The sequence below is a fragment of the Plutella xylostella genome, chromosome 13, assembly GCF_932276165.1.
Source record: "Plutella xylostella chromosome 13, ilPluXylo3.1, whole genome shotgun sequence".
Lineage (NCBI taxonomy): Eukaryota > Metazoa > Arthropoda > Insecta > Lepidoptera > Plutellidae > Plutella > Plutella xylostella.
In genome coordinates, this window is record NC_063993.1 from 4,613,137 (window position 1) to 4,626,675 (window position 13,539).

The window sequence follows — 13,539 nt, forward strand, 5'->3', positions numbered from 1 at the left end:
GGCCACTCACTATTCCTACTCGAAACACTTTTGGTTGTTCGGGAGGAAGGTAAGTAAATAAAATCGTTTGATGAGTTTTTAATATACCTTGTTTGGTGAGTTTCTGAAAGTTTGTTGCGGTGTGCGGTGTCGCTCGATTGATACGGGAGCGATTTTGTGCTTGTCTTCAACTTTTATTTTGTTAGTGATTGTATATAGGCTTTCGTAGCGCTACTTTGCTACGACAGCGCTACGAAATGCTACGAATGTTACTACGTGACTCCGTAGCACTTATTGTTATTAATCAAAATAAAAAATGGTGTTATTAAAATACGCAATAAATCCCAAATAAACCATTCAGCATTTTGTCTATTGAAATGTCTTCCTATTTCCCCATACGTACATAAAAAGGGTAAGTGGCCATCAGGGCGAACTATCGTAGGGAAACAGGGAAACGACTGCGGGTCGTAAAGTTAAATTTGACGACAGGCAAAACTACCTAAATTATATCACTGTTGTTGCAAACAGTTAAAAAAAATACTAACATTAAGAGTAACATAAACAAAATGTGTGGTTTGGTTTCCATCAATTACTTAGTGAAAGTTGTTCAGTATTTTTGTACAATATATGGATATTCATTTACTATAGCCTTTCTCCAAGTATGTTGCAGTTCTACGATTTCCTCCCACAGTTTTGCATAACACCATCCTTTCTTATGAGCAATAACTATGACACCTTTTGTAGATTGCCCTTGCATATCATAATTTACATATATACTTTCCTTTTCAATTATTGTTTATCAACTAATTTAACTGAGCGCAACCCTTGGTACAAACACACTAATGTCATTCAACTATGTAGCCTATAATATCAAATTAGAAGTAGTAAGTGTGCAGACGGTACCCGACCGTGATAATGTTTATTATTTTACATCACCTGTGAATCCTATCATTGGCCTTACTGTGTGCATATATTAAAAATTATGTTATTTAAGTTACGCTGTTGGATTCGTGAATAAATAAAATAAAAATAAAAAATAAAAATAAAGTATGTCGACTGGTGACCTACAGGATTTTCACTGATATATTTTCATCCAGTATATTTCTTGAAGACATTTTAGGAAATAACAAAATCATGGAGAGTTCTGTTCAAATATTTGCTCTGATTGTGTTTGTACACGCGCAGTCGCTGCCCAAACTGAAAAAATAAACGTCACACTTCACTGCCCCCCAAGCTGCTCTCCGTACAAAATATTTCCCATGAATTTATAAAACTAACCGGTACCTGTTATGGTTATATATCCAAAATTTACATATTATGTGTACGTATGTAACATCGTTTTAACACTCATCGTGATATACATAGAATTTTCGAACGAAAATAAATGAAGGTGGCAAATGTATCAATGTATAAACTCGCGATTTAAACATGGAATTTAAAACAGCTTCGAGATTTACTTCCAGCCAGCGCTTACTGGAATAAAATGTGACCTCAGCGGCCACTAGCGGCCGACTTGTGCTAATGTTTTCTCTCGTTAACAACGAGGTTTTGTAAAAAAAGGTTGCAACAAACCAGCCAGTGCGGTCTCAATTAGGGTAGCACATTTCTAATTGCCTACCGAGCTTTGTCGCTGAGACCTTGATCCTTTAAGTAGGTATCGATGAGAGTTGAGTTGTCCTTGTCTTTCACTGGGTGTTAGAGAGGGACGGGCGGCGTGTGATGGACCAGTAGGCAATGATTGCGGTCAGTAGGAGTGCAATCGGGCGTAGGCCGCCGCAACCACTGCAGTGGTCACGCTCGCCACAGCCTCCGGGACTGATTAGGGAAGCTCCAATACGGTTTAATTGGGATTAGACCAGTGGGTCAGCTTAAGACGGGTCAAATTGTAGTTTTTAAGTGCGATAGCAACGCAAAGAAATTGTGAAGGTTATAACAATTCATTTAAGAATTCCACATGCATGTTAGATGTTAGTGCTCGGTTTATTGTCAATTGGCAAGCTATAGTGAAATGCAGACGTATCTAGTGGAGTAAATGCCGCTTAAGTCCATTTTGCACGTATCTGTATTGTACTCGCAGTAATGGGTCACGTGAACTGAAACTCTTTAGTAACTTTCGTGAGGTATTTTCTGCGCTTGCAATGCCATTAAAAGTCGATGACTCGTGTGCACTGTTAAATGTTTATTGTAAAGTTGACTTTACACTTATAAAAAAAATATGTATCATTTAAAATATTTAAATTAATCATATAATTTTAAATTAAGTAACTGAAGTTATAAACCTTTAACAAATTTTAATGCACCTTTTAGACTGAAATACTTATAATTATACGTACGGGCTTCTGTTTGTAAATAAAATCGACCGTCAATCACAAAAAAAAATATAGGACACTACTGAAACCGAAGAATTTAAATAAAAGTCATTGTTTTGTAAAAAGATTTTCTTAATAAATAATCTTAACTACTAAAGTGCAATAGACGTGTTGAAAGACTAGATAATTTTGTGTTATCTAAGTACTTAATTAGTAATTAGCTATATTATTTGGCACAAATCAGGCATATCAATCTTGAAAGTTTATAATTTAAACCACTATAAACATCATATCACTGTTTGAAATCACTATAGTTATCATCGAACACATAATGGCAATTTGTACTAATTGACATTTTAATCCAATGCTTCATCAGTGCATGTATTTTTCTAAATTATATAATTTTACAAAACGTACACTAAATTTTAATGCAGTCCTAGTTTAGTTAGAACCGGTTACAGCCCAGAGATTTCTTATAAGTACATCTAGTAGTGTAATTCCGGTCTAAACCAGAAATACTTATAAATGTTTGGTCTACGTTATACAGGCGGTCGCAAAATTGGTATAAGCCGAAAGGCGATGACTCTGGTGGTCATTCTTAACAACCTTTGTTACTGTACCTTTTTTGCAACACCCGTATAATGGGGGTTTGTGTTTGGTATCGATCATCGGCATAGATCCACATCGTCAACATGCGCCGAGCAGAGTCCCTCAGGCGCGGCTAGAAACATTTTCCCACTTTTCGCGCATACGCATACTTGGTATACTTTCGTTGTTTTTTTCAAATGCTTGTTCTTCTGGTCAGTGGAGTGTGTTAATAGTTTCGCTTCTTTCAGCTGTGTCAGGAAGATGTTTTGGGCTTCTATTCTTATCTGAAAGTATATGAAAAGTGGCGATCGTTATACAAATATTACTTCATGTGCATTGTTCAAACGATAGAGGATGGGGAGAAGAATTTGGTGACTATATTTTACTTCTATTCGTCGAGTCGTTTTTCATTCAAGAAGCACAGTGAATATCTTTGAGACACAATAAAGCTTATGTATATTTTAATTTATTGTGTTAGTGGTGGTGAGGCCGCTGGTACAGGCTGGTATGGTTTTATCCTGTTTACACCTATCTTGTAGAGTGGCGAGACAGTATCCTCGGCAGATCCTCGGCCAATGAACGGCTAGCAATTGACTGAGTACTCGGCGGAGGATCCTGTCTCGCCACTCTAATCGGTAGGTATACTCAGGGTACAGTGTGACTCACCGCGCCCACGGTGGAGTCGAGCAGTATGTTGCCGTGGGCCAGCACGTCCACTGCGCCGGCGCGGCTCTCTAGCGCGACGGACTGCGGCGCGCGGACGTCCAGACGACGCGTCTGGGACTCCAACCTTAAACAAGGGTACGAATGAGTTGATGAGACAGGGTACAAATACACAGTCAATTCCGCCCGTGATTTTTGTGGGTTTCAAGAGTAGATAAGTGGTTTTATAATAGGTTTTACATAAATGTACATAATATGAGAATGAGTTTTACAATCGCTGTTTTCTTATCGACGGTTTCAATTTAACAAAAATCTTATTTGGCACACATCAAGAATATACAGAGTGTTGCAAAAAGGGCTAGTAAAGAAGCTATATTTCAGCTTAGTGTACATTGAATATAATATCTATCTATTATATAAAATCACAAACTTAATTTAAACAAAGCGCTTTCGATGATTTATTGTTTCCAGTAGCCTTATTAGTGGCTTGGTTTCCGACTGCAAACAAGAAATCAATCCTACTTGTAGCTTTAATGGTTCTACCTTTTTTGGCATAAGATTTTTTTGCCTAATCTCGTATTGCATAGTAACGTTTGGTCAAAGTCTCGTTACGCCGAAAATCGTATGGCATAAATCTCGTTTAGTAAAAAGTTATTTCGCATAACATTGTTTAGCCTAATAATGGTATGGCCAAATCTTGAATAGCCTAATAATGCTATGGCATAGGTTTATACAAAGTTATAATATTCGTTTGGCTTTAACTTTGACGGAGCGTCTCCCTACATAGCGCAAACTGGTGCCTTGTATTGTTTCCGCTGTTTGGAAAACGCTCCGCTCCGCTTCGCTGCGCTCCGCTTTGGTTTTGATGAACATGTGCACCTAACACGCTCCTCCTCGCTTTGCTCGTCGTCGCACCTATTTTTAGGTTTCAATCTCATGGGGTTTGTAATACCTAATTATATTGGTCGTTAACTTTCGATTTTTTGATCATACAACATCGTGATTTTCGGGATGTAGGAGAAAAATACCACAATTTGTACATTTACTACATACTTAATATATTATTTATTAAGATAACATTAGGAGAAACAAGATTATACATAGGTATAGACGAACATAAATTTGAGAAAACGAAACTTAGGTGTTTAAAGATTGTGCCTAAAGAGTTTTAGACGAAACGAGCCTTATGCCACATAAGTCTTGGCAAACTGATGGTTCGGCCAAAAAAGTTTAGACCATACGAGTTATGCGAAATGAGTTTTGGTCAATAAAGATTATGCCAGATGAGCGGAACCCAGCTTTAATACCCATTCGTATGCAGTAGTATACAGTATACCTAACAATAACGAGGGTGGATTATAATTCATGAATACAGTTTTTGAGCCGTCCGCCGTGAAACCAACTCTACTTTGAGCTTAAAGTAAGAGCGCCATTAGTTTAATTAAAAACGTTATATTTTATACTATGTACGGCGCTATACACATATTTTTCTACAGGTGTACAACTTATACACTTGTAGTAGTTTAAGTTGGAGGTATGTATCTGTCTGGCATTGTAGCTAAAGCAACAATGCGTTATTAAATTTATTAGTCGATAGCTAGCCTAATCGAGCTTTCTTTGCTACGTACCTATCATCGTTAAGTCGCTCAAAGCATACTTATTGATATCGTAAAAAACGGTTAGGCTATATTCCGCTCTGACAGTAACAACAGACTTAAAACTGCTGATGATGGCGATTGTGGTATAATAAGAAAAACCTGAGCATAACTTCCCGGGACATAGCGAACGTGCTTTGCTTGCTAATGACGAAGATAATACTGTATAAGTATAATTTTTTAATAACCTAGGAGTTGCATGATAATGCTTGAAACTTCCGTCTCATTTTATTTGCTTTGCCTAATGCCATATTTCAAAAACTTCCAAATCATGCAAAATTTTATCTACACAACTATGAGTGAGTAAGTTGACGCCTTTTGAATCATGACCAAGAACTAAAATCTCTTTTCCCTTATGTCACTAGAACTTCTTCGTTGCTCGTGAGTATATAAATAACCAATTACACTCACAAGCAATGAAAAAGTTCCACCTGCCATTGACGTTCCATATGTCTCTGGAAAATTTTCATTGCACCTGAGTGTACTTACAATAAATCGGATCCTGGCGGCGCTCTCACGACGGGGGCTTGTATCGAGCTCTTGACGGTGACCCCCCCCTCCCCGTCCACGGCGAGGACCTCCGAGGACACGCGGACCTCCTCCCGAGACGCCCTGAAGACGGACTTGCCCCGCGCGTCGACTACTTCGAATGCGCGCCCGCCGCATGTCATACTGTCGCGAGCTGCGAATGTGAAGACGTATTGTTGTTATTGAATTCTTTATTGTAAATAATGCACTTTGTACATAGGTGAAGTTAATGCAAATAGCATTTTATTTCAGTTATCCTTTGGTGTTGTGGAGAAAGTGTTAATAATCTTGGGCTCTGACTTTGGGTAAAGGCCTCCTATTAATAACCTACACATACATACATTTTTTCGTGAATGCCACAGTACGTTTTGAATTTGAACCGTCTTCGGATCGATCACTGATACTATTTTACCCTGCATGTTAGCAGTTAGCACATTGGTCATCAAATTGTTTCAAATAAGTTTGCATAGTTCTGGTCTGTACATGCACCATATCGAATATGCAATTTTACCTAAATATCAAATGGAGGTAATAGTATAAACATTAATAGATATACAGAGCTCAGCAAAAATGGTATTACAAGCTGAAAGCAGCCAAATATAGCACGTATTTATTAAAGTTTAGAAATTACAGCTAAAGTGCACATCGCATGGGCGCACGGGGATTCCGAGAATAGCGGCGGAGAATTGAACAGAACTATGATATCCATTTCAAAATACAATACCGCATCAAACTTTATTCTTTGATATAACTTATATCTCACACGTATGGGAGACGGCCGGGGAAAAGTAGAGAAATTGAAACTATTTAACACCTTTCATTGTTGATGTCCATTTTATGATGATTTTTCTTGTACATGTACAATACAATACTTACCTGCTAAAAACTATAACTGATTCAAAATTCGTATCCAAAACATAACAATAATAATAATAATATTAATTGCTACAACATACATAATAATTATAATTATGAAGTTTAGTACTTTGAAACTTTAAGGGGATTTCATTATCTCTACCAGCCTACCGTCCTAATCCACGAATCAAGTAAACTTCACACCTAATAACTACTCATACATAAAATAAAACCTATCTATAATATCTACCACTAGCGTCTCAATAAGTAATACTTACTAATGGACAGCCTGGAGTACTCCAAGTGATCGGGGTCCGACACCAGCACGGAAAAGTTCCGGTGAGAGTGCAGGGTGATGGGCTGGCCGGGCCGTGAGCTGATGGTGGACGCCACCAGCCGGTCCGTCACTAGTGCCTGCCCCTCCAGCTGGATCCCGCCTTTTTGAATCCGAATTGGACCTATGTTTGTCTGGAAAATAGGAATAGGTTACAAGATAGCGAAGTTGCAGCAACTGTGTTACGTACGAGTATAAAGTCGAGAATATTATTCTAATGGAAGCAGCACGGGACAACTAACTAATAATTTAAGGGCTCATTTTTCAATAGTCAGATAAAGTTATCTGAAGGATAATGCTGAATATTTGTATTTAGACAGTGACAGAAACAATTTTATTCTTCAGAAAACATTTATCTCACAATAAAAAATCAGCCCTTGTGGAACAAATCTCTTACCATACTCAATCGTAACGACGTAATGATCCATAGAGTAAGAGCCAGATTTAAAAACACCAGCAACATTAACACAATCAGGATTGCATACAACGTCGTTCTTTGCCATCCTCTCACAAAGGCCGCCGGTATGAATCGAGGTTTGGTCTGTGGTGCCTCTTCGGTCGGCGTGCAACCCCACCCCCGCACCGCTCCCTCCCCCGCTCCGCTCATGGCTTGTGAACGCACCCTTATGATACCGTCTTAATGAAATTCGCGATGATCCTGCAACAAAGGATTAGTGTTAGCATTAATTGAGCCCTAATGGAGCGCAGTGGTGTACGGAGACGGCGGATGCGGCAACAATAGGTGGCTTTGTGATGCTTTGTTCAAGACACGGTTTGGATTAATATTAATACTCATGTAAGTATCAAAGAAGGTTTATGATCATTTGAGTTGTTCAAGAAAGTATACTAATATATATTTGGTGATTTGCGTCTTGTTTCTGATGAGTTTGCGAAAGGACTATGTCAGAAATGATCGTTGTACATGTACACCTGAGGTTGATGTTCCATGATCCATCTATGGCATTGAGTACATAAGGCGTCGTTGTTCTATGATCTATGGCTAAGTTATTGTAATATAAAATATTATGTTAAATTCTCCTATGAGACTTTGCACCTGCCTAATAATATCATATAGAGCACATAGAACTGTCCAAAAATGTAGGTGATTCAAGAATGGAAACATTAAGGTAAGTATTTTGTATATTGTGATATTTCTGAAAATACGCCGCGAGGTGAGCAGAAGTAATGTGAAACCGATATGTTTTGAAGCATTTTTCAATGAGCTTCCTGATGAGGAGCAGGTGGCTGGTGCCCTGGGACCTTGTGGAAATAACCCCTTTTCCTAACTGATAACAGCATATTTTAGATGTAGGTATGTATTTCTACTGACATACCTAACTTCCTTTGTTATTTTTCTTAACAACATAAGGAAACGTCAATAATACATAGTGGAAGCTCTATAATAATATTAAATTTTATAAAAATTCATTAAATATCTGCATCATACTAGTTACTATATGACTGGTTTCACTCCTACCTAGCTTACAGAAAACAATACGTTCAACTACAATATACCGACCTAGACAAGCAACAAATAATATCTATGAAATCAAATACCGGAACAACAAACTGCTCTATTCCACAAGGAAGCGTCTTAGGATGTGTTCTATTTCTTGTCTATATAAATGATTTACCAAACCATATAAAAGCACATAACACACTATTTGCAGATGACATCTCTATACTACTCCAAAGCACTTCCGAAGATGACTGCAATAATCAAATTAAAAATATATTCAACGAAACGAAAACCTGGCTCTTTAATCACAACCTAGAAATTAATATTTTAAAAACGAAAATCATCCAATTCAGACCTTATCAAAAAGCTCCTCTCAACCTTCAACTAGACCATGTAGAAAATGTCACAGAATTCAAACTCTTAGGCATAAACATAGATACCCACATAAATTGGAAAAGTCATATACAAACCATAAAAACGAAACTATCACAATTTATTTATGCTCTAGGTGTACTTAAAGTTAATACAGACCTGAAAACGGCATTGTCGGCTTACTATGCCTACGCAAACGCATGGCTGAGCTACGGCATCATCCTATGGGGAGACAGTGTAGATGTGCACGACTTGTTTGTTTTGCAAAAAAAATGTCTCAGAATTATATCTAATATACAAAACACAACTATGTAGTTGCAAATCATACTTTACCCAACACAAAGTCCTAACCCTACCATGTATTTATATCTATGAAATAGTCAGATTTGTAAAATTACATATCAACCTTTTCAAACAAGTTAACGAAATACATCAAATAAATACAAGAAATAAGAACAAATTAGCAGTACCACAGTCAAATATGCAGATCTTCAACAATAGCCCATATTTTAAATGTATCAAAATTTATAATAAACTACCTACCACTATTAAATGTGAGAAAAATTATAACATATTTTTCAGTAGTCTAAAAACATTTCTAATAGAAAGATGTTATTATTCAGTAAATGAATATTTATTAGATAGTTTTTAAATACATATTTTAAAATGGTTAAATGTATAAAATAGGTATATTATAAAGTTATATGTTATGTTTTATATTTTTAAGTACCTACCTACTTGTTTAGTTTTAAGAAAATGTTGCTATGCCCTGCAGGGAGCTATGTTAAGGATACTTATATGTACATAGATTTAAGAACAGTGTAATACCAACATAGTTGCAATGAATAAATGATTATGATTATGATTATGATTACTATTAACATGACATAATATCTATTATTATTAAGGGTTTACGTGCATGATTGTGAAGAAACTAACAAAAACAACATAAATGGTTAAAATAGCTTAGCTTGCATATGAATTAAGGGTTCCGTTTTATCACAGCTCAATCTTTTTCTTGCTGAGTAAAATGCATCCATTGCATGATCAGTTAAGACTTAACTCGAATAGCCACTTATACGATCCGAAAGCTTTTACATTCGTGACTTTTCTATTTACAGTGCAGTGGTTGCTACGAGTACGACATAAAAATACTTATCCATCGATTGAAAAGTAAAACGAAGAGAGTGCAGTTGATACATTGACCCATATTATAAAAATAAAGTGTGTGTCTGTCTATAAACTTACACGGCTAGAAAATGTAGAATGCAGTATATTGTTTAGTTGGATCAAAATCAGCTAATAATCAAAACCATTTTCCTTTGACAATGAATAAAAAAAGTTTATGCAATCTATCGTGATTGTGTCATGTCAAACTTGTAACACTCCTTATTAGTAATAGGTTTAAATTGCAATGCGTTGTGCAAACGATGATCTTCATCCAGTTCCATCACTGGAAATGTCCATAAACTAAATGACTAAACCGTTTATAGGTAGGTTTTACTTATGGATAAAATGGCTAATAATAAAATTTTATTCCAGATCATCAAATCTTTAGATTTTATGGCCCTTAACCAGTATTATACTGTTCCTATTTCCATAATTTTCTATAGTATATCAACATACTAAGGTCCTGTGACTTTTTATTACAATATAAAATCCGATTACGTCCTTCTTTTATTCGTTTAATAAGCAATAAAACATCATGTTAATATGATTAAAATTTCATACATACAACCGCATCATCATCAGCCAACATATTTGTTATTATCAGCGGGGAATTTTAATTAAAATATTAAAATTTAAATTGCATCACGCCGTTTGGCTTCAGTTTATGGGTTATTGAAATATGGACTGTTTGTATATGTAGATAGGTCACAAATTGAGATGTCGGGGTCAGGTCAGCGCGTCTTTGTTGTGATTGAGCTTTTCACTCGGACACAATGACGGCTCTCGAGGCTCTGTCGGCTCTGGACCTCTATTTTTCAATTGAAAGTCAAGTAAAGTAGAATGAAAGTGTGAAACACAGCGACATTATTGGCTAATTCATCGTTAGATATTAACTATGTAACTGAAAAGACATTGTTTATTCATGTATGTAGACATCGCAGTAGTGAGTTTATAAATTTACTAAATGATATTGGCAAACTCATGTTTCTTTCTAACAAGAATCTACAATAATACAATAAGTACGAGAAAGACTGAGCAGAAAAATTAAATGCATGCGTGCAGCAAACAGAAAATGTAATGTATAAACAAAGAACAAACCAAAATGTATGTCTACTGAGCGCTGACCATAGCGACAATGGCTGAATGCGGCACAAATAAATGCAGTCCAGTCACAGCCGCTGCGAACGCGGCCAACTTTTACACGCTGCTCTTGAACTTGCTAACTTTTTGAAGTCAGAATCACGCGACCGCGCTCCGTCCATTTGGCGGTTTTCAGTTGCACTTTCAGCGATAGTACTTAATTGTTCCGTCGAAAGAAACCGATGCGGCCGGCTGCACCGGGCCAGCTTTGTGACTGAGACTAGGTAAATTTATAGGTGGCAGTGGCAGAGGTACTCGAAATATCTAGCGCGGTGAGAGGCGCGCCGGCCGCGTGCTCCAGAATATGATATCAGCCGCTCCGCTCCGCGCCGCCGCCGCCGCCGCCGCCGCCCGTCTCGGGGCCATGATAAACGACATAGTGCGAAAATAGACATTCAGAAATGGATCGTTGCGCTCTCCACGTAAATACCGGCATTCGACCGCGCTTATAATCCGATCGATCCCACGAATTTGTTTCATTCCAAAATAAATGACCTCGTTTGTAAGTACGTAGTAGAGGTGTGTTTGTGTCGTTAATAAATAAACAGTCCATGACAGTGGGATGCTGTCTCGCGCATAGGTGTAGGTAGAGGTACATTATTGTTATTGTTAGTTTAGTTATATTTTTAGTATACAATTCAGTTTGAACTCGTATAATGTATTTATAGAAAGTACTTCTGTGTGCATTGCCTTAGTAAGACCTACCAAACATTGAGCTAAGAATGCAGGGCGTGTTAATTACTTACCTAATTAAAAATAATAACCTTAACGATCTCCCATTGTTTCACGTCTGGCACAGAATCCTACCCACTTTCACCAGCATCACACTAGAGAACAGCACAACACAGAGCAGTAAATGAGGAGTCACCGGTGTTCCCGGCTCCGGAGTCACCACGCCACTGGGCAGCGTGCGCTGGCGCGGCGGACTCCAACTCGTTTTGAAGTTGTGCATTTTTAATCGCATCGTCTCGCGCGGGACATAACACGGCCAGTCAACAGCTGAGCCTCTATTACAGGCTCTAGTTAACTCTGCTATCATTAACCAACACCTCCGTACAGAGGCGTAAATAATTAAGGCGCGCGACACGTGCGTTCAGAATGTATGGCCGCGGAGCGCCTTTATGCCCGTGATAATTTTTTAATCTCGTTGCGTGTGATTTAAGACGGCATTTTACGCGTTTTGGATATGTGCCCGTTATTTTAATGAGGAATGCTTGGTTGTGACTTTTGTTAGCTAGTTTTATGGATGTATCTTTTTTGCTTTTACAGTTGACGGGTGGATTTCTTCATTCAGACGGCATTGTGACTCAGTTATTATCGTGATGACGGTTCTGTAGTCTTGTGTTCGGCAGTGGTTTGACTGTATCACTTACACTCAGCTGAGTCCTCGATATGATTCGATACATGCCCTGTACGCAGAAATGAGGTGTTTATAGAGTCGATTGAATTATTGGTGTACTCAAACCGTCCTCAATGCCGACTCTATATACATATAACTATTGTATATCCAACAACATGTAGTATACAGTACCAATCAATTCACTGAAACTACCCTCAAGCAAATAAAAGCCACTTTCGTTCCAATTGGCCACATCTCTCCGAAGTGGCCTTTACTTATCTAAAAAACGCAAGCGTGTCTTACCCCGGGGCACGGGTTTATCGGGCGCGATAAAACTAGGATGGCCCTTACACTGGCGAGTGATGGGATTCCATAGGATTCCATACTATAGTTTCCAAAATGCCGAAAAGAGGGGTAGGTACGTTAAATATATAAGTCCATTGACATACTTACTATTTTTTAGAAGAAGAAGTTACCTGTATGCTGTTTATTTAATAGTCTGTAAGCGTAAGCTTTTGTATTATTTATGTTATTGGCTATGCTCTTTGTTACCTGCCAGTGTGAACTTTTATGTTTTATGCCGTTTTGTTTTAACGCCGTGTCGTGTTTTGTTTAGATATAGATCATCCATGCGGAAATTTGCAAAGTAGAGTGTGTAGGGTATTGTAAGCTTAGCTAATAATAACGACATTGTTGTTATAATATTATACGTTTCAAAGCATTGAAAATAAATTTAAGAATTCGAAGCCTTGGTTAAATGTATACAGGTTGCAATTATATACTTCTTGCCATAGGTAGATCGTATCAATCGGAACGTACCCGACAGTTATGCTACGCCATAATTAGCAACATCACTGAAACGAAAAGTACCGTTCCATTATCAATTTTATATACGTACTCAGATTACTCAACCAAAATGTACTGACCGGCCTTTTCTACGATTTTAGTGTTCGTGTAATCTCCGCCTTTGTAGCTCACCTTTTGTATCTCACTGTTTGACCCAACTGATTTATTACTAAAATACAGTTATATATTTTTATACTAGCGATATAAACCTACTATTGAAAAGTTTTACACAAAAATCCTTAAGTACCTACATGAAAAGGTCTACATTGTTGAATATCTTTATACATATTTTAGACAATAGA

General features: G+C 37.4%; 1 protein-coding gene across 1 annotated transcript; it reads right to left on the bottom strand.

Annotated features, from left to right (window-relative positions):
• Positions 1-2,348: 2,348 nt before the first annotated feature.
• Positions 2,349-12,161, bottom strand: LOC105397961 (delta-sarcoglycan). The gene is made up of 6 exons (XM_011569989.3): positions 11,799-12,161; positions 7,309-7,569; positions 6,856-7,045; positions 5,684-5,876; positions 3,543-3,666; positions 2,349-3,160 (listed from the first exon to the last, which is right to left on the bottom strand). The coding sequence occupies exons 2-6, from the start codon at positions 7,516-7,518 to the stop codon at positions 2,954-2,956; spliced, it is 924 nt and encodes a 307-aa protein (XP_011568291.3). The 5' UTR covers positions 7,519-7,569; positions 11,799-12,161; the 3' UTR covers positions 2,349-2,953.
• Between the last annotated feature and the right edge of the window lie 1,378 nt (positions 12,162-13,539).